The sequence below is a fragment of the Histomonas meleagridis genome (genome assembly GCF_020186115.1).
Source record: "Histomonas meleagridis strain 2922-C6/04-10x chromosome Unknown contig_27, whole genome shotgun sequence".
Lineage (NCBI taxonomy): Eukaryota > Parabasalia > Tritrichomonadida > Dientamoebidae > Histomonas > Histomonas meleagridis.
Genome location: NW_027150844.1, coordinates 77,719 through 104,172, shown reverse-complemented (window position 1 = coordinate 104,172; position 26,454 = coordinate 77,719). Strand labels below are relative to the sequence as shown.

The 26,454-nt window shown below is 30.2% G+C and overlaps 8 protein-coding genes across 8 annotated transcripts; 1 reads left to right on the top strand and 7 right to left on the bottom strand.

The window, feature by feature from the left end:
- Positions 1-2,603: 2,603 nt before the first annotated feature.
- On the bottom strand, positions 2,604-3,005 carry GO595_004513 (uncharacterized protein; the record flags this gene model as incomplete). Its single annotated transcript, XM_067917653.1, has 1 exon — positions 2,604-3,005. The coding sequence occupies one exon, from the start codon at positions 3,003-3,005 to the stop codon at positions 2,604-2,606; it is 402 nt and encodes a 133-aa protein (XP_067775095.1).
- Positions 3,006-6,588: 3,583 nt separating this feature from the next.
- GO595_004512 (dihydrolipoyl dehydrogenase) lies at positions 6,589-8,007 on the bottom strand (the record flags this gene model as incomplete). Its single annotated transcript, XM_067917652.1, has 1 exon — positions 6,589-8,007. The coding sequence occupies one exon, from the start codon at positions 8,005-8,007 to the stop codon at positions 6,589-6,591; it is 1,419 nt and encodes a 472-aa protein (XP_067775094.1).
- A 169-nt stretch (positions 8,008-8,176) lies between these two features.
- GO595_004511 (ribosomal protein L23) lies at positions 8,177-8,593 on the bottom strand (the record flags this gene model as incomplete). Its single annotated transcript, XM_067917651.1, has 1 exon — positions 8,177-8,593. The coding sequence occupies one exon, from the start codon at positions 8,591-8,593 to the stop codon at positions 8,177-8,179; it is 417 nt and encodes a 138-aa protein (XP_067775093.1).
- Positions 8,594-10,806: 2,213 nt separating this feature from the next.
- On the bottom strand, positions 10,807-12,036 carry GO595_004510 (aspartyl aminopeptidase; the record flags this gene model as incomplete). Its single annotated transcript, XM_067917650.1, has 1 exon — positions 10,807-12,036. One exon carries the CDS (start codon positions 12,034-12,036, stop codon positions 10,807-10,809), a length of 1,230 nt encoding a protein of 409 aa, XP_067775092.1.
- Positions 12,037-14,807: 2,771 nt separating this feature from the next.
- Positions 14,808-15,548, bottom strand: GO595_004509 (Phosphomannomutase; the record flags this gene model as incomplete). The annotated part of the gene is made up of 1 exon (XM_067917649.1): positions 14,808-15,548. The coding sequence occupies one exon, from the start codon at positions 15,546-15,548 to the stop codon at positions 14,808-14,810; it is 741 nt and encodes a 246-aa protein (XP_067775091.1).
- A 682-nt stretch (positions 15,549-16,230) lies between these two features.
- On the top strand, positions 16,231-22,047 carry GO595_004508 (U5 small nuclear ribonucleoprotein helicase; the record flags this gene model as incomplete). The annotated part of the gene is made up of 1 exon (XM_067917648.1): positions 16,231-22,047. One exon carries the CDS (start codon positions 16,231-16,233, stop codon positions 22,045-22,047), a length of 5,817 nt encoding a protein of 1,938 aa, XP_067775090.1.
- A 425-nt stretch (positions 22,048-22,472) lies between these two features.
- On the bottom strand, positions 22,473-24,362 carry GO595_004507 (putative pentatricopeptide repeat-containing protein; the record flags this gene model as incomplete). The annotated part of the gene is made up of 1 exon (XM_067917647.1): positions 22,473-24,362. The coding sequence occupies one exon, from the start codon at positions 24,360-24,362 to the stop codon at positions 22,473-22,475; it is 1,890 nt and encodes a 629-aa protein (XP_067775089.1).
- A 646-nt stretch (positions 24,363-25,008) lies between these two features.
- GO595_004506 (surfactant B protein) lies at positions 25,009-25,965 on the bottom strand (the record flags this gene model as incomplete). Its single annotated transcript, XM_067917646.1, has 1 exon — positions 25,009-25,965. The coding sequence occupies one exon, from the start codon at positions 25,963-25,965 to the stop codon at positions 25,009-25,011; it is 957 nt and encodes a 318-aa protein (XP_067775088.1).
- Positions 25,966-26,454: the final 489 nt, after the last annotated feature.

The window sequence follows — 26,454 nt, the reverse complement described above, 5'->3', positions numbered from 1 at the left end:
GATTATAAAAATCTTTTAGAAATTAAATGTATTCAATATTCCAATTATGAACTTTTTTCATATTTAAACCAAAACAATGAAATAAATATTGACATTATCAATGAATTTGCCGAATCCGGCAACTTATATTTAATCAATTGTTACTTTAAAAACAATAAGATACCAAAAGATATATTAATAAGTGCATCAAAGTCAGGAAACGTAGAACTTGTTAAATATTTTATTGAAGAAAAAGGAATGAATGTTAATACCAAAAGTGACGTTGTTTTTCTGAAATTTAATGTATTCCAAATATATTTCAATTTTTTTTAAATGATTTGTTACACCCCTTATAGCTGCATCTGAAAAAGGGCATGTTGATATCGTAAAATATCTTCTTAATCAAGATGGTATTAAGATTAATGAATATTGTGTTCTTTTTTTTTATAGCATATATAAAAAAATTATTTGTTTCAAAATTATATATGGAATTCCTTAAATTTATTTAATACAGCACTTATGTTAGCGGTTAAAGAAAGTCATAGTGAAATTGTTAAACTACTTCTTCAACAAAAAGGTATATATGTTTATGGTGAACATATTTTTTTGTTATTTTTATCGTTATTTTTGATTCTTTGAAGTTTATATTATTTTTTTGATATTTTTTCTAAAATAATCCAGTTTTATTTATATTTTTGGTATTCATTTTATTTATTTGAAACAGAACTTTCATGCGCTTGTATTAATGGGGATATAGAAACTGTGAAAATGCTCCTTGATCTTAAAAGTTTTGCTTTAGGTAACGGTATTACTTTTTTTTAGTTGAGGTTTCTTAATAAAATTTAAAACAGAAATTGCTTATGCTATAAAATTTGGTTATTTTGAAATCGTTAAATTACTTTTAGATTATGAATATGATGAAAATGATTTTGTTTTTAAAATTTTTATCGATTAAGTTTTAATATTTTGGCGTTTCATATTAATATTTAAAATTTATTTAAATGATTTAGAAAAGCACTTATTAATGCTATTGAATATGGGCAGATTGAAATAGCAAAATATCTTATCGAAAAAAATGAAGTTGATATAAATTATAAAAACGAATCTTATGATTTTAGATATATTTTTTTATTTTATTTAATATTTATAATAATAACTTGATATTTTAAAATAATATTTGGAATTTATAAAGAATATTTTGCACTGCACTTATGATGGCATCAAGAAAAGGAAAAATAGAAATAGTTAAATTACTTCTTGAACAAGAAGGAATTGATATCAATGCGAAAGATATTTATTTGTTTTATTTAATATTTATTTTAATAATTTATTGTTTCAAAATAATATTTGGAAATTATTTAAATTATTTTGGACAGCATTTATGTATGCATCTGAAAATGGTCATACAGAAATAGTTAAATTACTTCTTGAACAAGAAGGAATTGATATTAATGCGGAAAATATTTAATTGTTTTATATAGTTTTTATTTAAATAATTTATTATTTCAAAATAATATTTGGAAATTATTTAAATTATTTAAAACAGCACTTCTGATTGCATCTTCAGAAGGTCGTACAGAAATAGTTAAATTACTTCTTGAACAAGAAGGAATTGATATTAATGCTAAAGATAAAATAAATTTAAATAATTTTATCTTTCAAAATAATATTTGGAAATTATTTAAATTATTTAAAACAGCACTTATTTGGGCATCTGAAAATGGTCATATAGAAATAGTTAAATTACTTCTTGAACAAGAAGGAATTGATATTAATGCGAAAGATATTTATTTGTTTTGTTTAATATAATTTTTAACAATATAATATTTCAAGACAATATTTAAATTTTTATTAAATGTTTTGAAACAGCATTTATTTTAGCATCTAAATATGACAAAATAGAAATAGTTAACTTACTTCTTGAACAAGAAGGTATTGATATTAATGCGAATGATATTTATTTGTTTTATTTATTATTTATTTTAATAATTTGATATTTCAAAACAATATTTGGAAATTATTTAAATTATTTAAAACAGCACTTATTTGGGCATCTGAAAATGGTCATATAGAAATAGTTAAATTACTTCTTGAACAAGAAGGAATTGATATTAATGCGAAAGATATTTATTTGTTTTGTTTAAAATTTCTTTTAATAATTTGATATTTTAAAATAATATTTGGAAATTATTTAATTTATTTAATACTGCACTTATGTTTACATCTGAAAAAGGTTATATAAATATAGTTGAATTACTTCTTGAACAAGAAAATATTGATATTAATGCACACAATTTGTTAGGTATTTCAGCAATTTTTAAAGCAGCAAAAAGAAAGCATAAAAATATTGTTGATATTCTTAAGAAAAAGGAAGGAATTGAATATGATGAAAAAGAATTAAATAAGGCATTAAGAGCAAGAACAAAACGTTTTTAAATAAACAATGATAACAGAAATGCCAATTTTCTTTTAAAATTTTGTCTTCATGTAAAAATTTAGTTTGAAATTTAGACTTATGAAACATGTATTTAGGGTTATTCATAGTTTTGCTTTTAATAAATATAAATTTTTTACAATTTTATATATATCATAATTTTTATTAACATTTTGTTTTTTTATGGTTATCAAAAAGAATAATCAGAATCACTAGATTCCTCATATTCGAAGTACTCATCAAAATAATTGTCAATGTCATGGAAGTCATTGTCATCAGCATATTCCACGTCAATATTCCTTTCTTCAGGATATTCATTTTCATCTTGAAGTTCTCCATATTCATTTCCCATGTCTTCTTCTTCGTAATGACTATCATTGAAGTGGTCTCTTATCTCTGCGTTTTCTGGTGTTTTCTTTTGGATTCGAGTGATTGGTTTAATTTTGATTTGGTTTAATTCTAAGTCATCTATAATCAAGGTACTACCTATATATTCAGTATTGATTTTGCTTTCTACGCGTACTCCAAACTTGGCTTGAGTTTTTCGTTTAATTGGATTTGGTCGAAATTTTGGGAGATCAACAATTTTCATTTTTTTAAAAGACTCAATAACTTCACTTTCATCAAAGTCATTGTTAAAGTACTCGCTTCCAAGAATTGGAAGAGGAGTTGAGAAAGAATTTTGCATTTTCTGTTATACAGTCTTGTTTGGTATTAATAAAAACTCACAAAATCCCAAAAAATTGAAAAAAAATATTATGACATTTTCAAAAATTTTAAACACAATAAATCACATTTTTGTTTGGATAAATGAAATGAGTCCTTGTTGTGTAATTCCTTGTGGTGAATCTGAAATCAGTGATAACATTTCTTGTGCATCTTCTTGAGTTATTTCATGTCCATTTGATTTCATTAATGAAATAATATCTTGTACATCAATAAATGAATTGTTGTTGACATCCATTGATTTGAAAGTTGATTTTATTTCCTCATCAATTGGAAGTTGTTTGTATTTGCGAGTCATTAAAACCACAAATCCATTAAAATCAATTTTTGCTTCATCCCCAGCGACGTCGTTAAATATTTCTTTTAATTCTTGCGGTGTTGCTTTAATTCCTATTGCTTTCAGTAACTGTGAAACTTCATGTCGACCAAGTCGTTCATCTGCAGATTTGCACAACCTTTTAAACAATCTTTTCAAATCTCTTGTGTTAAAAAACAAACATACTCTAATTGTTCTGTCTTCACGCCATTCATTGGGATGAAATGTGTTAAAATCTCAAACGGCTTTTACGGTTAGAAAAATCACTTTTTTTTTCTTACAGTGCCGGCCACAAAAATTTGACCATTGGAAGCTAAAAATTGTCCACTTTTTCACGCAAAAATATCTGATCGTCTTTTAGGCATTAAAGCTGTCCATTGGACATTAAGAAATTGTCCACTTTTTTGGCAAAAATTTTTGATCGTCTTTTTGGCGTTAAAGCTGTCCGTTGGACATTAAGAAATTGTCCACTTTTTTGGCAAAAACTTTTGATCGTCTTTTTGGCGTTAAAGCAAAAACTCCGGCACTGTAGAAAATTCATTATGGAATTGGATCCACAAATCATTATATAATCAACATAAATAATATTTGGAAATTATGAACTCTAAAATATTATAATTGCTTATATAATTTTCATTTCCGCAAAACATTTTAGTTTATTCGTCAATTTCAGGAAATATTGAACTTGTTAAATACATTCTTGAACAAGAAGGAATTGATATTACAGACCGTCAAAAAAAGCTGTTTCAGACAAAAAAGGGTTCCTCACAGTTTTACGTTTAAAGAACATTTAAAATACATTATTTAGAAAAATTAATATTTAAAGCTTAATGAAAACAGGATACAGTGCTCTTCCGCTAGATTACGAAACATTATTTAAAAAATTATAAAAGAACTTTCAGTTGTTACATCTAGATATGTGATTCGAAGACTTAAGCTTAAAGATTACCAATCTCGAATTGAGCAAGCAATTGAATTATTTTCGATTCTACGTGAAGATTTAGATATAGATATTTCAATACGACGGGTAGCATGATATAATTTGGTTGATTAATCGAATTTATCGAAACAGATCAGAAATTTCAAAAACAAAAAAGTTCCAGGAAGACCTCCGACGATATTAACCAAGGAACAAGAGAATGAGGTATTAAATTTAATTATTAGCAATGCAGCTAACCATGAAGCATTAACACCTAAACAACTTAGGTGCGAAATTCGAGAAAAATTCAATGTTGTCGTTTCAAGATCATGGTACATAAATTTCCTCAATAAGCATAGTGACAAAATCACTACATGCACAGCATATCCACAAGAAGAAGAGAAACTCACAGTTTCCAAAATGACAGCAAAAGTCCATAACGAAAATTTGATTAATTTTGTTCAAGATACACCCACAGAGCTCATAATTAATATCAATGAAGCTTCATCAAGCGATTGGGCAGACAGGAAAACAAAAAGAGTAATAGCTCCAATTGAATTCAATGGATGAAGAGTTCAGTTTTCGATCAAAAGAGCAAATAAAAAAATTTCAATTTGTGCAGCGATTTATATGGCAGGTGATGCTCTTCCTCCTCTTATAGTATCAAATAGAAAGACTCTTGATGAAGAACTACTTAATTCAGGATATAGAGAAAATCAGGATTTTGTCTATTCATATCAGGAAAAAAGTTATGTCACTACAAATATATTTCATGAGTATTTGAAAAATACAATAATCCCATACATACAAAATACTCGAAATGCAATGAAATTGACTGATTCTCATGCAATTATTTTAATGGATAATTGTTCTTCCCATGTGAGTCAAGAAATACTGCAAACGTTAGGTTCATACAATATTAGAGCAATTACATTTCCGCCACATACGACAAATTTATTCCAGCCTTTAGATTTGGTTACTTTTGGTGTGTTTAAAAAAGAAAAGGCATCTTGCAGATCAACATATAAAAAAGAAAGTCAAACTGATCTATTTCACAGAAATATTTATAGCATGGAGAAAGCTACGATATCTTCAAATAATAGAAAGGCTTTCTATCGTGCTGGTTTGGAGATTCAGGCATCAGTTATTCCGAATATTGCAATTATTCGCAAGGATTATCTTGAAGATATTATTAACAACTCCGATTTAAGTGATAATGAATCACTATTTCCCCAAAAAGAGTTTGGCTGGATTAACAGAGATTATTGCAATTAAAAATACCAAAATTGAGTCATCTCAATAAATAGCCAATCAAATTATTTTTAAATTATTATATAATATATATATATATAATTACTTTATAATTAATTTTAGTTTTTTTGAAAATAATTTATTGTATGTCTAGAAAAATTAATTTTATTTGAAAAAAATTTCTGTCAAATTCAAAAAAGTGAGGAACCTTTTTTTGACTGAGGAACCTTTTTTTGACAGTCTGTAATGCAATAATTATCATTTTGTTTTATTTAATATTTATTTTAATAATTTAATTTAAAAAAAAATATTTGGAAATTATTAAAATTATTATAACAATGCATTTAAATTTGCATCTGAAAATGGGAATATAGAAACTGTTAAGTTACTTCTTTAGAAGCAATTGACACTAATGCCCAAACTCAAATTTATTTTAATAATTTGATATTTTAAAATAATATTTGGAAATTATTTACATCTTCACATGCTCATACAGAAACAGTGAATTACCTCATACAGAAACAGTGAATTTCCTCATACAGAAACAGTGAATTTCCTCATACAGAAACAGTGAATTTCCTCATACAGAAACAGTGAATTTCCTCATACAGAAACAGTGAATTACCTCATACAGAAACAGTGAATTACCTCATACAGAAACAGTGAATTACCTCATACAGAAACAGTGAATTTCCTCATACAGAAGCAGTGAATTACCTCATACAGAAACAGTGAATTACCTCATACAGAAACAGTGAATTACCTCATACAGAAACAGTGAATTTCCTCATACAGAAGCAGTGAATTTCCTCATACAGAAACAGTGAATTTCCTCATACAGAAACAGTGAATTTCCTCATACAGAAACAGTGAATTTCCTCATACAAAAGACTCAGTTCAAGCACGTCCGCACTAATGCTGTTCAAACTCATACCAAAAATCGTAGCAAAACCAAATGTTTACTTATGAATGTATCGGCTTATCCAAAACTGCCTTTGCTGCTTCCATCAGCGCTTCGCTCAGTGTTGGGTGCGGATGACATGTTTCCGCGATGTCTTTGATGTTCAGCTTGTTTTTAATTGCAATGGTGCCTTCCATAATTGCCTCTCCAGCGTTTGGCCCTACGATATTTAATCCGAGTACATTACCCTTTTGGTCGCAAACCCATTTAACGAAGCCATCAACATCGAATGTTGCCCTCGCTCGACTGTTCGCCCTGTATTGGAACTTTCCGATTTTCACTTTGATTCCTTTCTTCTTCGCCTCTTCTTCGTTAAGGCCGACTGCTGCAAGTTCAGGTGATGTATAGATCACTGATGGAATTGGTTCTGTTTCTGATGATTTTCGCTTTCCGGCAATCATTTCAACGCATTGGATACCTTCTTCTTCGGCTTTATGTGCTAATTGTGGTCCTAATGTGATGTCGCCAATCGCATATATGTTTGGTATTGAGGTTTCAAATCGTTCGTTGGTTTGAATAAATCCGTTTTTGGTCATTTGGAGATTCAAATTTTCGAAGCCAAAGCCTTTCAAATATGGACGACGTCCAATGGCAACTAATACTCGATCGACAGTAAAATGTTTGTCGCCAACTGTAACATCAACGCTGTTATCATTCTTTTTAAGTGTGGTTTTATATTTGCCAAGGATGAAATCAATGCCATGTCGACGAAGAACCGACATAAGGACTTTGGATGAATCTTTATCAACGGATTGTCCACCAATGTATGGGGAACGACCAAAAATTGTGACTTTAGAACCAAGGGAATTCCAAATAGAACCAACTTCGAGACCTATGACACCAGGGCCAATAACAAAAAGACTTTTAGGAACTTCGGTGAATTGAAGTGCACCACGTGATGAAACAATAAGTTTCTCATCAATTGGATAATCAGGTATTGAAGAAACTTCACTACCTGTGGCTAAAATTATCTTCTTTGGATGGTATTCAACAGAGGTGCCATCATTACGTTGAACTAAAATTGTTTTGGAATCGACAATTTTGGCTAAACCTTTTTCAAGAGTTGCACCATATTTTGAAAAAAGAAGTTCAATGCCTTTAGCATTGGTAGTAACCACTAAATCTTTTTGCTTTTGGACTGTTGATATATCAACTTTCGCAGGTGAACTTAATTTAATTCCTAATTGTTTAAGACCATGGTTTGTCTCATAAAACTTATGAGCAACATTAAGAAGGAACTTAGATGGAATACAACCTTCTCTAAGGCATGTTCCTCCTAAGAGATTTTCTTTTTCAACACATACTGTTTGAAGGCCAAGTTGTGCAGCACGGATAGCTGAAACATAGCCTCCTGGGCCTCCTCCAATTATAAGGAGATCCGGTGTTGTTGAATGATTTCGCTTGAAAAGGGATGAAATCATTTTGTGAAATGACTGTAAACGAATTATGACGTTGACCAATTGAAAATTTCTGAGAGATTTCACTTTTTGTGTTAACGCTACGTGTATTTTTAAGAAAAAAAATTTTTTATACCAAAAGTGTTATCTGTTTTATGATCTAAAGAAATATCCAAAGTCCTTATTGTTCGCCTTAAGCCATTTCGTTAGCAAGGTTCATTGCTTCGACTTCTTCTGGAAGACGTACATATGCTTTCTTAAGGAATTTAGGTGTGATAAGTGTTTTCACGCTAACTGGCTTAACATGGTAAAGGCGGTTGATAGCAGCAGCAATTTCTGGTTTCTTAGCTCGGATGTCAACATAGAATGTCATTGTGTTTTCATCTTCAAGTTTGCGTGATGCTTTATCTGATGTAACTGGGCCTTTGATGATCTTGTAGTCATTACGTTTTAATGAAACTGGTTGAACAGCCTTATGTTCATATTGTGGCTTCTTTGCGGGAATGGTAGCCTTTGGTTTTTGATACTTCTTGAAGTTCCTTGTCTTTTTAATTTGTTTTTGTTGTCCCTTTGTAGCAGCAGCGGCGGCAGCTTCAGCTTTACCAGACATTTCCAAAAGGTCGGCCAAGCCGCCATTTTTGCGGTTATGACGTGTCACTTTTCTCTGTGCAAGGGCACTTTTTATATAAACCGATTACAAATGTTTTATGTTATTCTTTTCTATTTATTTAATGCTAAACCATTAACTAATGGGGAAAAAATTCCTGTGTTTGGAAGCCAAGCATATCCTTTATTGAATCCATTAGAAATTTATGATTACTCAATAATTCCTTTTAGTAATATTGGAGAAATAAAGTATCTCAAAAAACCATCTTTCTTAGGAAAACTAATTGGAAAAAGGTTTCACGAAATTCCTGTTTTAATTAACTTCCTACAACCTGTTTCTGATAAACATTTATATAGCTTGAAAGTTTCACCTGAAGTATATGAAACAATGATTACATTAATTAAAAGAAAATTTATGGGTCAGTTATATATTGGGAAACTTCCTGATGTTCATCAAGTTGGATACATATCAAAAAATGTTTCTTTCATTTATACACATATTCGATTTATTTTACACTATAATGATAACCATGTTGTAGAAGTTAAAGTTACTGATGAAAAACCAATTCCTTTTCAAGTTAATGATGAAATTAATTTTGACTATTCTGTTGAATGGATAAAAAGTAATAAGAAATATCGCCAAAGATTCGATCGGTATTGTGACAAGAAATTTAGCTTCAATAACATCAGAAAGTATTCAAGTATAAATTCCATAATCTTAACGGTCGCCACGATTTTAATGTTTTTCTTTGTAATTTTCCATTATATCGGAAATGATGTTATTCTTAACATCCAAAGTGATGATGTTCTCCATGAAATGGAAGAAGATATTCAACTTGATGCTGGATGGAGATTAATTCATGGCGATGTATTTCGAAGTCCAAAAAATTCTGGAATTTTGTCAACATTAATAGCAATTGGTGTACAACTTTTTTTAATTGTTTTTGGAATAATTATTTCGAATGAATTTTTTGGTCTTTATATGAGATATAAATCCAATGTATATTTATCTGTTTTATTATGGGTAATCACATCCTTAACAAATGGATATTTCATTGGAGGCTTACTTAAAAAATGGCGGAATAAAGGCCATTGGATACCAACATTAATATTTTCGGCAACATTAATTCCGATAATTTATATTTTATATAAGTTTATTACGTCTATTTTTGAGTTGAAAAACCCAACAAATTATTCGATTGTGATAACTTTAATTGTGATTTTCATTTGTGCTTTAGTAATTTCGATTTTCGGAGGTATAATTGGAAGACATTTCTTTTGCTTTGGTGAGGATCCAACAAATATTGCACTTATAAAGCGAAAGATACCTCCAACTCCATTTTATCTTAAAACATTTGTATTAACATTAATAATTGGTGTATGTTTTTTTTTAGTGAAAAATGTTTTTTTATAACATTTTTCACATATTTTTTGAACATTAGCTAACCCATAGTATATTGAATCAATATGTGTTTTATCGGAAATGCATTTTATTCTTTCTTCTATTTGGAACTATAAAAATCTTTGTTCATATTTCCCGTTATTTATTGTGTTTATAGCTATGATTACTAATTCTTCATTGCTAACAATCATTGCTGTATACTTTAGATTAAACGAGGGAAATTATGAATGGCAATGGATGTCATTCATTGCGCCATTCGGAATTTCTATTTATCTGTTCATATATTGTATTTCGTATTACCGAAATTATATGACTTATGATGGAATGGCACAAATGGTATATTTCTTGGCGTCTTCATCTTTAATATCTGTGGGTGTCGGCGCTGTTTGTGGAGCTGTTGGCTTCATTTCTGCTTATCACTTTGTTCGGATATTATACAATAACATGAAAATAGATTAAATTGTTCTATATAAACTTTATTTTGTTTTAAATTGATAAGTGTGAAATTTTTCATTTACTGTTTGTCACCACTTATAATGTTTAAGTAAGGCGATTTTGGAAATTTATATAAAAGACTTTCTTTAATCCATTTAGAATTTGACATAGAAAAGAGAAACCATTTATAACTCGATTATTTATAAAAACAATCTTAAAATATATTTTGGAAGAAGTTCTAAACATTTCCAATTTTAAGTTTTTTTCTAAATCATTTAATGCAAATAATATGGTAACGAACTTGGAATATATAAAAACATATTAGAGAATTATCAAAGACATTACAGGAATATGAACAATATGCTAAATTTGATAAAAGTTTATTGAATTTGGTGATACAAAGCGTATGCAGACTTGAAAAACTTATTCAATGTTTCGATATCATTAACATTACATGTTTCTCGCGCCGAAAACATTCCCCAAACAGGAATACCCACCTCGACAGTTCTTATTCCGTATTTCTCTGCAAATATTTCTCCAAATGTTTTCTTTCCATTATTGCGACTGACCATTGGCGATAGTTTCACATTTATCTTTTCGGCAATTTGTCGAATGATATCAACAGAATCGAAATCAGATGTTGACCAGTAATAATAAATTCCATTGCCAAGTTTAACAGGATGATCATTATCGATGAATTTGTCATATGCTGGATTATCTCCATGTACATTATGACAGGTAACCACAAGGGAATTCGGATAAAAAGAGGCTTTGCACCCAATTATGTCAAGAACTCTTGATAAAAGATTGGATTCTGGACCTGTGTAATCCACATCACTCGAAAAACCGACAAAACCGTTCAAACCGTTTGATGGCTCTTCAGATTCGGCAAAAGATTGCAAAGCCGCTAGTGACGTGGATAAATCAGTGATCCTTGGAGATGCCAGAATGTTATGATTAGGCCCTATTAGTTTGGGTGGGTTTGAATCATAAAATGTGATTTCAAAATCAATGATGTTTTCAGGTGATGTTTCGAGATGCTTAGAGATCTCAGAAACAAGCATCTGTGTGGTGAGTTGGCTTTTACCATCATTCGATAAATAACTAAAAATTGGAAATTGGATTAATTCATCGTTTGATTTGGAAGTTACTTGTTGTTTGCCTGAGGGCTGTATGTATCCGATTGCACCAGGTAATACAAAAAGAGTTGACTCAATTTTTCCGTTATTATTAATGAGTACACGACCTGCAATTCTTAAATCACGGTCTTCCCATGACTGCCAGTTACCTTGTCCATGAGAAATGGCCTTTACTTGTTCAGAACCAGAATTTATTAAACTACCATTTGTAGAATACTTTAAACAAGGTGCATCAATACATGTGGTAAATATCAAGCCGCCTTTGGTGTCTTTCATGGAAATCGCAACAATATTTTTTTCATCACGAACAACAAAAAATTTATTTGGAATTTTATCCCAGTATTCTGTGACACTTAGTTCAGTAAATCCTTTTGATAAAAGTATTTTTCTTGATTCTTGTATGAAATGCATTGGAGTTGGTATTTTTTCAATTTGATTGCAAATTTCTTCTGCTTGTGTGTTTGCTTCCATATAAATATTTCACATAACAAGTCACATTTTATTGTTATAGAATTCTAAATTCTGAATTTAGATCTGTTTTTGGAACTCATTGTTGCAATAAGCATAAAGAATATATAGATCCATAATATAACATTTCGTTTATACATATGATTCCAATTTTGAAATTTATTTAAAATCATGTGCTTTATGGGAAACAACAACAGATAACTTTCTTCACGAGAATAACAAAATTAACGAAACTTTTTTCTTCAAGATAATCTTCAAAAGTGCTTCATTAATGAAATATAAATAAAGAAGAAAGGCAACATCATGATTGCAACATATTGATATTTAAACTTAAGTATAACACTTAATATAATATGTTATAATTATCTGTAATTAAAAAAAAAATGAATAAAAAAATGCGAAGGGATGAAATTTATTAAAATTTATTATATTTATTGATGCGAAGCTTCGCATATTTCATAAGACAAAAATTAAAGTAATTGATCATCATCATTCAGCGGTATTTGGTTGCTATCAATATCATCTTTTATATGCTTTGCTTCAATGTCGTCTTTATCACTCGAGTTTTTTCCTTTTCTTTTATTCCTTATCACAAGAACTGTAACTAATATAGCAATTAATAAAACCAAAACAATTGCACAGCAAATGATTGCTATCAACGCTTCTTTTGAAATTCCATCGCCTGGATCAGTATAAAGTGTATTCGATGCATAAAAAGTATTACTTTGTGAATATGTATTACTTTGCGAATATGTATTACTTTGCGAATATGTCTCAGTTGGAGGTGGAAGACATTCAGTAATTATCTCTTTGCTTATATTTAATTGGCCAAATGTTTCACTGTCGAAAAGTTCATTTACCATTATAATATTTGCTTGAATTTGATCAAATGCATATAAATCAATTTGTGGTTCTTCAGTTCCATTATAATATACACATGTTAAATTACTTTGAGAAAATGCAAATTCTTCAATATGTTTTAAGTGATCACCAAAATGTATTTCAGATAAATTTAAACAATGCGAAAACGAATATTTTCCAATAGTTTCAATATCATTAAAATCAAATGAAATAATTGGACAATTATAAAATGCAAATGGTCCAATTTCTTTAACATTATTTGTAATGTTGATAATACTTAAATTCATACAATTATAAAATGAATAAGGTGCAATAACTTCAATTGTATCCAAAAGTTTTATTTCTTTTATGTTTTTGCCAAGTGGATAACAAATGATTTCAGTAAAATTATTATTATAAAGTATTCCATCTAAAGTTGCATAATTCGAATTATTTATGATATTAAGCGAAACCAAATTATTACAATTCGAAAATGATCCATATCCAATATATGAAATTGAGCTTGGTATTAAAACATTATGAACATTACATCCAAAGAATGAAAAATCACCAATACTTTCAACACTACTACTTAAACCTATATTCGTTAAATATTTGCAATTATCAAATGCATGTTTTCCAATACTTTTAACATATTCAAAAGAAACCTCTTTAAAAATACACCCATAAAATGCATAGTTGCCAATGCTTTCTACAGCGGACCTTAATGAAATTTCCTCAATATCACACTCATAAAATGAATAATCAGCAACAATTTTGGCGTAATCAAAAGTGACTGATGTTTTAGAGACACCTCTTAAGAAAAAAAGAAATGTGCCATTATGCTCAACGACTGAATTGATTTTGTTGATTTGAGATGAAGAAGAAAAATCTGATAAGTTATAGCAATTAGAAAATGATCCAATTCCAATACTTTTGATCGAACTTGGAAAATTAAAATATGAGAAATAACACCCAAAAAACGCAAAGTTTCCAATTACTGAAACATTGTTAATATCTACATCTAATAATTGGGTGCATAGATAGAACGCATAATCTGAAATAAATTGAACATTAGCTTCAAGGCTGTATTCAGTAATTTCTTTTCCATTTGGAAAACTGACAAGCGTGTCTTGGTTTTTACTGTAAAGAACTCCATCGGTTGTATGCGAATAATTTTCATTTTCATTATCAACTTCAAAACTTGTTAGAGAGCTACAACAAGAAAATGCTGCGTTACCAATACTTTGAATTGATGGTGGAATTTTTATTGATTCAAATGAGCAACCAAAAAATGCAAATTCTCCTATTGATGAAATATTTTGAAAATCAATTGTTTGTAAACAAACACATTCATAAAATGCATAATTTCCAATTTCTTGAACTGAGTTTGAAAAGGAAATTGTTGATAAACCACTACACCCATAAAATGCATACTCTCCAATCACTGTAACATCTTCGATAACAACTGACAAAAGCTGCTTCCATTTATAAAATAATTTGTTTTCAATGTTATCAATTTTGGAAATTTGAAGATATTTTGTTTGATATTTGTAATTTTGTATAAGTGGACTTTCTTCATTATAGTACAAAGTTCCACCACTGTCAAAGCTATTTTGAGAAGCAGAAGCAAGAAAAAAACATAAGAGCATGAAATATAAAAAGTTATTTAAAGTGATTTCTCACAAATTTTGGGAAACAACGATAACAATTTTCTATAAAGGTTCTGAACAAAAAGTTCATTTCCCTTTGAAACCCAATTCATCAAAAAACTTTTCTGAAAAAACAGATATCTCCCAGCATTCAAAATTCTGAACGAATAAATTTCTCAAAACACAAATTTTTACCCATATGAAGATCAGAAACAAAGATGTTTTAAAGTATTTCATTTTAAAATGTGGATTGTAAATGTTTTTTATCTATTTTAAGTAATCTTATTGGAGGAAAAGTTCACGACATTGACGAATTGTATCTTCTGGGTTCTTAACTGTGTGACCGTGGACGCGAGGATCATGGAAGATTTCATAGTCATTTCCTCCTTCTGCGGTCATATCTCCGAAAAAGTGAATTTCGTCATATTTACCTTCTACATAACGAAGGCAATAAACCTTGGTCCATCCGACTGGGAAAATATCAATAGAAATTTGACCACCGATTGAGTATTGAAGATTAAGATCAGGAAATGCGGCTTTCATATCTTCAACCATCTTCTTACGAATTCCTCTTTCTTGATCAAGCTTCCAGAATTCGATACGTTGCTCATATGTGCAGTTACGGCCAACTGGTGAAACGTTGATCATTCCAGTTCTAAGCTCAATAAAAGTTCCTGTCTTAACTGGAATATCAATATCGGCTATGTAGCGAAGAAGCCAGTCAATGAACTTCCTCATTTGTGCTGGTGTAAATTGATCACGGATTGAAGTTTCTCCAATCTTTTCATGGCCTTTGTAGGATACAAGACCATTTTCACTGAAAGAGTAATCGACAATATCAAGGACGTTTTCACCAAGTTGATCTTGTTGCTTTGGAAAATCAGAACCACCGACAACACCAATAACAACTTTTTGACGAAGTTCTTTCAGGAAAGAGAGCATCTCAGGGGAAGCCTTAAGTCTAGATGGTGTAAGTGTTCCATCAATATCGAAAAGAACAAGAATCTTTCTTTCGTCAGCCATTTCAAATGTGGTATGACTAATCATCAACTTTTTGAGTTTCCTTGTTCACATTTTTTTTGAATTAGTTCATAGAATTGTTTGAACTATAATAACCTTCTGTTCAGAAATTTTTCCAAGCTTGAAAAACATGAACATCCTTTTTTCTTTCCTAAAAAAAAAATAATATTTGTTTCATTAAGTACAGAGTTTTTGTGGTTTGGTTTTTATTTCAGACGATTTTATAAAATTTAGTAATGATTATTAACGAATTAAAATGATATAGTTTTATTAACTGTGATGTATTATTTTTCCTTTGGGTTATTTCTTTTTTCTGGGACGCTTAATTTTACTTGAAGCTTCATTCCTTTCGAATCAGTAGGTTGACCAGATGCCCTTAATAATGCTCTGAGTGCTCTTTGAGGTATATCAATGGCAACATATTTGGTATATTTTTCGTTGAATTTTTTCTTATCATTATCATCATTTTTATTTTTTGAGTTTACTTTCTTTCTATCGGGCGGCTCTCGATCAGTTCTTCTTCTTTTGTTTCTAGCTTGATCATCAAGATCTCTATCAATCTTATCATTAAGTTCTTTTGTGAACTTTCTGCTCATTTTATATTTGACAAAGTCTGGCAATATTTTGGGGTGCCCTTTAACACTTTCCCAAATAATATTGAGGCAAATTTACGGTTGGCCAAAAGATGGACGGAGGAGCAGGCGCTTTTCAATTCAAGTCTTATGATTATAAAAATGGAGAAATCATGGTTCTTGAACTTGCGGACAGTGTTTTAAAGGAAATTGCTGAACAAAAAGAAGGGAGTAATATTCGATCTCTTAATGGTATGATTAAAAAGTCTGATTTTGGATCCGCAATTACATCAACATCAGCAAGCTATCAAAAGGCTTTAATGAGTGAGCATAAAAAACAAGCACGTAAAGCTAAAAATAAAATTAAACATGAAGCAGCTAAACGTGCTCAAATTTATATTCCACAAACACCTGAAACAGCTCAATCATATGACATGCTTACATCTATTATTTCAGATTTAGTTGGTGGCATTCCAGATGACATTTTACATCAAACAGCATATGATCTTTTACGTCTATTAAAATCCGAAGGTTTAACCGATGAACAACGTATCCAAGGTATTAAGCAACAACTTAGTGTTGATGTTGATCCAGATACAATTGCTCATTTATTTTCATTAGCTAAAGAAATCAATGATTTTACCATAGATTCATCCATTAACCTTAATGAAGTTGATGAAGATGGCATTGTTGCCATAGCAGGAAGTGATGACGATGATTATTATTCATCATCATCTTCAGACGACGAAGATGAAGAACCTATTGATGATGTCAAAATTCCACTTTCAGTAACTGGCACAGGTTGGGACATCGAAAAAGTGAAAGAAATTTTTAAAGAAGAATTTAAAGATGAAAGTGATTCCAAACTTGACATTTCACTTAAGTTACTTCAAAACGAAGAAGGCTCACGACTTGAAACTGAGTTAGCACGTGTTATTGGATTCAATAAGCTTGATATTGTACGAAATTTAGTTCTTAACAAAGAATCACTTATTCGTAAGAAAGAAGATAACAAAGAACTTAAAAAACTTGACTTTAGTCAATTAGTCTTTGAACAAGGCAGTCATTTTCTATCTAGTGACAAAGTATTATTACCCGAAGGAACCGAGAAAATCGATACTGAATATTATCGTGAGATTTATGTCCCATTTCAAACGCCACCAGTAGATGCCGAGCCATTAATATCTATAGCAGAATTACCTGATTATGTACAATCAGCATTTTCATCATTTACCACGTTAAATCGAATTCAATCCAAAATATGTAAAACAGCATTAGAAACGGATAATAACATATTAGTATCAGCTCCAACAGGTGCAGGTAAAACTAATATTGCATTATTATGTATCTTACGAGAATTTCATGTACGACCAGAATCGAAAGTTATATATGTAGCACCAATGAAATCATTAGTCCAAGAAATGGTTGGATCATTTACATATCGATTACAAGAATATGGTAAAGTTGTTGTTGAATTAACAGGTGATTCATCTGCATCTAAATCACAATTATCTAAATCAGATGTAATCGTAACAACACCAGAAAAATGGGATATTATTACACGTAAAGTAGGATCAAGAGTATTAACAGAGAAAGTTGGCTTAATAATTATTGATGAAATTCATTTGTTACATGATGAAAGAGGTCCAGTATTAGAAGCTATTGTCGCAAGGATGAAAAGAAATGCGGATACTACAAGACAACAAATTCGATTTGTTGGTTTATCTGCTACAATGCCTAACTATGATGATATAGCACATTTCTTACGTGTTAAAGAAGGGTTATTTGTATTCGATGAAAGATATCGACCTTGTCCATTACATAAGCGATTTATAGGAGTTCGTAACAAAAGTGGTTTAGCAGCCAAACGTGAAATGAATGAAATATGTTATAATAAGATCTTAGAACGTATTCAAACATCACAAGTCTTAGTTTTTGTACATAGTCGTCGAGAAACTATTGATACAGTCCGTAATTTTATTGAGAAATCTATGGAACAAGGTAACAGTGAAATATTTTCATCACCTAATAGTCGAACTGCTGATATTTTAGCTGATTCTGTAACACGTGCACATAATAATGACTTAAAGAATATATTAACATCAGGTATAGCATTTCATAATGCAGGACTTGATGCAGATGATCGTAAATTAGTTGAATCATTATTTGCACGTGGACATGTAAAAGTTTTAGTATCTACAGCTACTTTAGCTTGGGGTGTTAACTTACCAGCACATACAGTTATTATTAAAGGTACACGAGTTTATTCACCAGAAAGATCACAATGGGAAAACTTATCACATTTAGACGTGTTACAAATGTTTGGACGTGCAGGTAGACCTCAATATGATACATATGGTGAAGGTATAATTATTACTGAATTAAATGAATTACAATATTATATCTCAGTATTAAGTCAACAAATGCCTATCGAATCACATTTCTTAAGAGATGTTTCATCACATTTAAATGCAGAAGTATCATTAGGTACTATAACTAATTTAAATGATGCTGCTGAATGGATTGGTTATACATATTTATTCATTCGAATGTTAAAATCACCAAAACTTTATGGTATTAATGAAAAAGATGATATTAGTCTTCGAACTCGAAGATTAGAAATTGTTCATACAGCAGCAATTGAACTTGATGAGAAAAGATTAGTTCGTTATGATCAAAAAACAGGAGAAATTAAACCAACGGAATTAGGTCGAATAGCTTCAAACTTTTATATATCTCCTGATACAATGAATAAGTTTGCACAATTTATTCGACCTTATATGAATGATGTAGATATCTTTCGATTATTTTGTGTTTCTAGTGAATTCAAAAATGTTGTTGTACGACCTGAAGAAAAACCAGAAATATCAAAATTATTAAATCATGTACCAATACCTATTAAAGAAAGTAATGATGATCCATCAGCTAAAATTAATGTATTATTACAATGTTATATATGTCGAATACCATTAAAAGGATTTTCATTAATGGCGGATATGATATATATATCACAAAATGCAGAACGTATTATGCGATGTATGTATGAAATTTCATTATCATTTGGATGGGCACAATTATCATTAAATTTATTATCATATTCTAAAATGATTGGAGCTAGAATGTGGAATGTACAATCACCATTAAGACAATTTAAAATGGTTCCAAGTTCAATAGTAGCACAACTTGAACGTAAATTCTTTCCTTGGGGTAATTATTTTGATTTAACACCTACACGTTTAGGAGAATTAGCTAAGTCACCTAAAGATGGTGAATTCTTAGCACAAATTATACGGAATTTCCCACGAATTAAAACTTCTGCTAGAGCTATACCAATTAATTCTAAAATCCTTAGAGTTATCATTGATATCTCAGCAGAATTTGATTATGATCCAGAAATTCATCATGATACAGAACCATTTTGGGTCTTTTGTTGTGATGGAGATTTAAATACTATATTACATAGTGAATTATTTTTATTAAAATCTAGATATCCACAAACTACATTATCATTCATAGTAACAATATTACAACCAATTCAACCATTTTATTATGTAAAAATTATTAGTGATCGATGGATACCTTGTGAAGCCGAATTTAATATACCAATAATATCATTAAATTTACCTAAACCTATACCAAGTTCTAATTTCATGAAAGGTAATATCGAATATCCATTCCAAGAATTTATTAATTGTGCTAATAATAATCCAGATAAATCAATATTTGTTGCAGCACCACCTAATACTGGTAGATCAGTTTGTATTAAAACTATTATTGAATCATCATTAAGTAATAATCATAAAATTGCTATTATTATACCTGTCTATGATAAATTTAAGAAACTTTCTCAACAATATTCATCACTTTATGGGTTTAAAGTATTAACAGGAGATATCGATTTAGATGAGAAAATTATACATGAATCTAGATTAATCATAGGTACACATTCTATGTTTATAACTTATGATCATTTTGATACAGTAATATTATTTGATTTACATTTAATAGGTGATGAAGATTATATTGATTATGAAATATTAATATCGACAATGAAATTCTTAGGTTGTGTTACTCGATTTGTAGGTATTTCTTCTTGTATATTAGATCCTAAATCATTAGGTTTATGGATTAATTGTGATCCTAAATTCATCTTTGCATTTACACCTGATATGAGGAAAATCCAATTTAAGATTCAAACATTTAATTTCCCTACTTCAAGATCAAGATTAATGTCAATGAGTCGACCATTATTTACTACTATTAAAGATTCAAACACGTCAATAATATTTGTACCTAATAATCAACAAATGTATCAAACAGCATTTGAATTAATTAATTATTCAAGTATTTTAGGGAATGATAAATTATTTTCACGTGGTGAACCACCATTATTTAAAGATGGAACACTTAATCAAATTAGTCAATATGGAATTAGTTTATTCCATACTAACTTAAGTGATTATGATAAAGAATTAATTACTGATAACTTAGGGCAATCTATAGGTTGTATTATATGTGTTATAGATTGTGTATGGGAATTAAATATTAGTGCAGATATAGTCGTAATGAAAGGTACTGATTATTATGATGGTATTACACATAATCATATTGAATATTCGATTTATAATATTATCGAATGTATGGGTTATACTTTAGATAATGGTACATTTGTCTTGTTCACTCATACGCCACGTAAATTGTTTTATTTAACATTTTTAACAGAGCCATTACCTATTGAAAGTAATTTCGATCGAATTAGTCAAATTGCTTTTAATAATATAATGGCATTAGGTATTGCACATACAAAGAATGACCTAATTAAATATGTAACAAATACATATTTCTATCAACGTATAATACGTAATCCTTCATATTATGGTATAATGGTTAATACACAACAAGGCATTAGTGATTATGTATCTGATTTAATTGATAATTCTGTTGATGAACTAAAATCATTTAATGCTATTGAAGAAAATGAAGATAATTTCACTTTGAACATTTTACCATTAGGTCAAATCTCGACAACTTGTTATGTAGATCCTTCTACAATAGAACTTATAGCTGGTTCTTTAACTAAAGATACTGCGCATAAAGGAATTTTACAATTAATATGTTCATCAACTGAATTCTCAACAATACAAATTAAATCACCGAAAACTATTAATAATTTATCGAATCATTTCCCTGATCTTTTAATTGAACCTAATGATCCTTCATCATATGTTAACTTAATCTTTCGTTGTTATATGTATCGAATACCTATACCAGAAGAGTTATATATTAACTTTAGAGAAATGTCAATAACATTTTTACGAGTTATAAACGCAGTTATCCAAATCGCAGCAATTTGTAATTGGTTAAAACCTGCAATAGCTGCGATACAACTTAATCAACGATTTGTTCAAACAATTGGTTTTGATCAATCGGAATTATTACAAATGCCATTTATCACTCAAAACATTGCAGAGAAATGTATTGCAAATGGTATAGTAACAGTGAATGACTTAAGAGATAAAGGAAGTGATGAAAACGGAGACGTATATTGTAAACAATTATTGGAAATTAATCCAAACGAAGAATATAAATGGACAGCAATATGTAACGCTGCAAATAGATATCCAAGCATTAACTTGGCCGCAAGAAAGGTCGGAAATAATACCGTAGAGGCAATGCTCGAAAGAGATATCGACGAGGACGAAAACGTCGGACTGGTGCTCGCCCCAAACTTCTGCTTGAGGAAAAGCGAGAACTGGTGGGTGGTGCTCGTCGACGGAGGTGAGAACTTGATAGACATACAGAAGGTAGCGTTCGAAAGAAAGATATTGGTGACATTCGAAGTAAGCCCTGAAATGATGGCACTCCCGTTGAGGATGTTCGCGCTGTGTGACTCGTATATAGGGTGCGATTTGGCATGTGACATTAATTAAATAAAGTGATAATAAGAAAAAATAATTTTGGAAAAATCGGTTTTTGTTAAATAAATATTTTATAATGAAAAACTATAAAAACAATGAAAATAATCCAATTGAAGCATTCGCATGTTATCTATTTCTAGTAAATTAATATTTACTTATACAAAAATATAATTATTAAATTCAAAGTAAATATTACTATTTCTAGTTCAGAATCTTCACACATATAATAAAGGAATTAATCTCTTATTACAATTCGATAGTTGATTAGTGAATTAATTCATTTAAATAATTTCCAAATTATATTTGCAAATCAATTACAACAAAATCAATGGTTCTTTGAATTGTTTTTATTGGAAAATGTAATTACACAAATTATAAGAAGAAAAAATTTGAATCCTAAATCTTTACATATTTTAATAATTAGATCGCTCATTACTTTACACATTATAATTCGAGTAATCTATCGATTGATAGCTCGACTTCGATTTCGATCTCGGCCTTGTATATGTGTAAGATCGATTCCGTCGGATGGTTTTCAGAGGCGATATTGTCAAGCTCGGTGCACCTGTCAAAGCATGCTGGACCTTGTCAAATTTCTGATTATATTTATTTTCGACATCTTCAGATATTTCCACATTCATTGATTTGGACTCGCCATGAACAACTAGGGCATCTGTTAGGTCTCCGTTATCCAAAGCTTTTGAGATCAATGCGGAATAAAGTGAAGATGTTACATCGGGCGGCATTTCGGGAGATGTGTTGAATAAATAGTTCAAATCATCAAACGACCCGTTTTCTTGGAGATAATTAAGTATCATTCCAACCATTGATGGGTCTGGTTCAGATCCTAATTCAATGAAATGTTTATATGCTACCCATACATTTTTGATTTGACCTTTGTAAAGCAGAGTATTCATGAAGTCCAATAAAAGGTTTGGTGGTGGTACAAAAGTTACTGATTTAATCAAAATTTCCCATGGAATTGATTCCATCTCATTAGCGGGCGTAGCTTTTGCTAACATTACCAAAGATCTAATCGAAGGTTTAAACCCACTGAACTTTTTTAATGGTGTTTTAGTAGAAACAAAAGACGAAATTATACAATCAGAAGCAATCTGACCAAAGTTAGTGAATTGTAACCGCAAATGGCTCTGAAAAATTTTTACAATGTAGTCAAACATGTCCTGCGAAGAAAGAAGCTCTAAAACCTTATCCAGGGAATCTATGTCAATTTGTTTTGACTCTACACATTGATTCAATACCTCCAAACCAAATTTTAACTCATTGTTGTTAAACATACATTGAATAATGCTTAATTTGATTTTGAATGGAACCAATTGATAATTCATACCAATCTTGGAACAAAGATGTTTGACTTCAGTGGAGTTATCAAATTTAGAGAACGCATGTATGTTTGCAAAGAATACTTGTTGTTGTATGTCATATCCAAAATCTAATGATAAGTTATAAACCCATTGAATGATGTGGAAATTACCCGTCTCCCCAGCAAGCTCTGCCATCTTAGCAAAAACTTCCTCACATAATAAGCATTTCATTGATAAAAATGAATTAATCAATTTTTGTGCCATTATTACTCGCTTAAGGTTTATAAGGTCAAGAACAGCTTGTGATGCCTGTAGCTGGGATAATTTAAGGTCGGAAATTGCTAATAATTCGAGAAATTGTGAGAGATCATTTGATGTTCGAACAAGTTGAACTGCTTGTAAAATTGTTGTTTGTGTAATAGAATTTAATTCAACTTTTAACGAAATCATTTTTTGTAGTACACTTTTCATTTTTCCAAGTTGATCAAATCTAATATATCCAGAAAGAATTGTATTAAATGTAACTGTATTTGGTCTGATGTTCCGTTTTTCTATTTCAGCCCAAACATCGTCTACGATGTGAATGTAGCCATTGAGAAGGCCTGCATTCATTATTGCATTGAAAAAATGTCGATTTACATTTGTAGATTTAACTTCGTTATAAAGTGAAAGAGCTAATGCAAATTGGCCACATTTGCCACACCCATCAATAAGGCTGGTGTATGTTACAATTGTTGGTTCGATATTATGAGATTTCATTTGATAAAAGAGATCAAATGCTTCTTTGAGTTTTTGCATTTTGACATATACATTTATCATGGTGTTGTAGGTAACAATATCTGGAGTAACATTTGATTCAAGCATTTTTTTAAAACAGGCACATGCATGATCAAATTGTTTAGCTCGACAATGATATGCAATTTCTTGGTTGAATCTAAGAGCAGCTGGCAGAGACATTGCTCTGTCTCTAGTTGGTGGACAATGTGGATTTTTACTTTCCATCTTGCCCGTGCCAAGAAATTTGGTATATATAAACGATTAAAATACATTTAATAACAGAAGTTAAATTGACTAGTTTACATATCTAAGCCATTAGAAAAAGATCTTAGATTAAACAACACTTTGCGCAGAAAATTTAATAACTTATAAATATGTTTGGTATATAGTTTGTGCAAAGCTCGTTCTATGTTTAAAGAATTTGATTAAAACCATTAAAGTATGTCCATTATTTTGGAAATGATAGGATTTTCTCATCTTAATATTTTGGTTCAAGTGAATTGTAGTCATCCTTTTCCAATATTATCAAAATTTTTTAAGAAATAAATTTATCTTAAATGTTTTCAACATAATAATTTTCATGTAAACATTTTCATTGCAGCCCAAAATTCTAAAAACAACGCAAGCGATACAAAAAGATACAAAAGCTTAAGCATCTTGCAAATTATACTCCTACAGATTTCAAAAAGTTAAATTTATTGAATTATCCGGCTAGTGGGCAAAAATCAAAATCGATTTTTATTGATAAAACTATAAGAGTACTCTAATTTTTCACATATCCTCTCAGGGGAATTGTCTTTATCACTCCTTCTGGAATGTCGATGTAATCGATTTTGTCGTCATTTTCTTCTGTTACGTCTATTTCGTTCTCTTAGCAGTGTCCGAGCTTTGTGCAAATCTCTGACTGTGAGGACTTGTTTCCGAGCCAACTCATTATTGGTCCCACTGATAATTCGATAATTGTCTTACAAAGTTTTGATCCGGTTTCATCTAGAATCAATTCGCATGCAGCGGAAGCGATTGTTTTAACTATAGCTTGAATAATACTGTTACCCATTGCATGTGAAACAAAATCAACAGCTTCCTTACAGATGGCGCAGGAATCGGAATTCGAAAGTCCAAATGGAAGTTCAATTTCTGTGACATAATCATCTTCGTCCATTTCAAGATAGAGCTCAAGATATGCATCATCATTGGCTTCGTCATTGGATTTGCAGGATTTGAGTTTATTGCATATTTCTGATGACGTGAGTTTTTCGTTAAGCCAATCCATAAGCTTTGAAAGAGATGTGGAAACAAGTTTGTTGCAATAGTCACGTCCAATCTTGGGGAATTTGGCACAAAGTTTTTGAGCTTGTTCAGTAACTTTAGTTTGGACTTGGGTGTTGATGAGAATCTTGGAAACAGCTGAAACAAGATGCTTACAGATGGAACATGCAATGCCATTTTCGAGACCTTCTGGGATTTCAACATATTCGATTTCATCTTCTTCATAAAGTTCATTGTTTGAATTGCAGAATTTAATCTTGTTGCAAATGTCAGCCTTTTGAATGCCTTTGGTTATTAATGAAATAATATCTGGAAGAAGATTATTAACAATACCATTACAAATACTACGTGCAATTTCAACGGAGAATTTATCGCATGTTAGCTCAGATACTAGTTGTTTAATATCTGATTGAATGTGAGAAGTCTCTAAAACGTAGACAATTCCTGTGATTACATTTTTGCAGATTGCACATGAATCAATATTTTCAAGTCCTTCTGAGATTTCCATTAGTTCTATCTCTGAGTCACATAAAGCACTCACAAAGAGAAGAGCGAACATTCTTTTGACAAAACAGATAAAAATTTTGTTTTAATATTGAATTCTAATCAATAAATTCAATTCTGAATGACATTTGACACGTAGTGTTATAAAAAGTAACGATCCGATTCTAGTCAATTTGTTTTCAAAAAGTTTCATAGTTTGCATTTTTTGAATTTGTTCAAAACTGGGCAAAGATGGAAAAATGTATGAATACATAAATATTGTCAAATGGTTCTACTGTGATTATCAGAATATTTTTTCCCATTAATCCTCTGATATTTTTTGTAATTAGGAAAAATTTCCCATAAAGTTGAGAAATATATTTTATTTATATTAATATAACGACATTCAAACTTCCAATGATTGACATATAAGTTTAAGATAAGGAATGACTTTTGAAGAAATTTTTACACGTTATCATTGTGCACACATTTTCCCAACATTAAAGCAAAATGGAACATAGAATCAAAAAGATTTCTTGTTGTCACTTTTGTTTTGAGGAAGTTT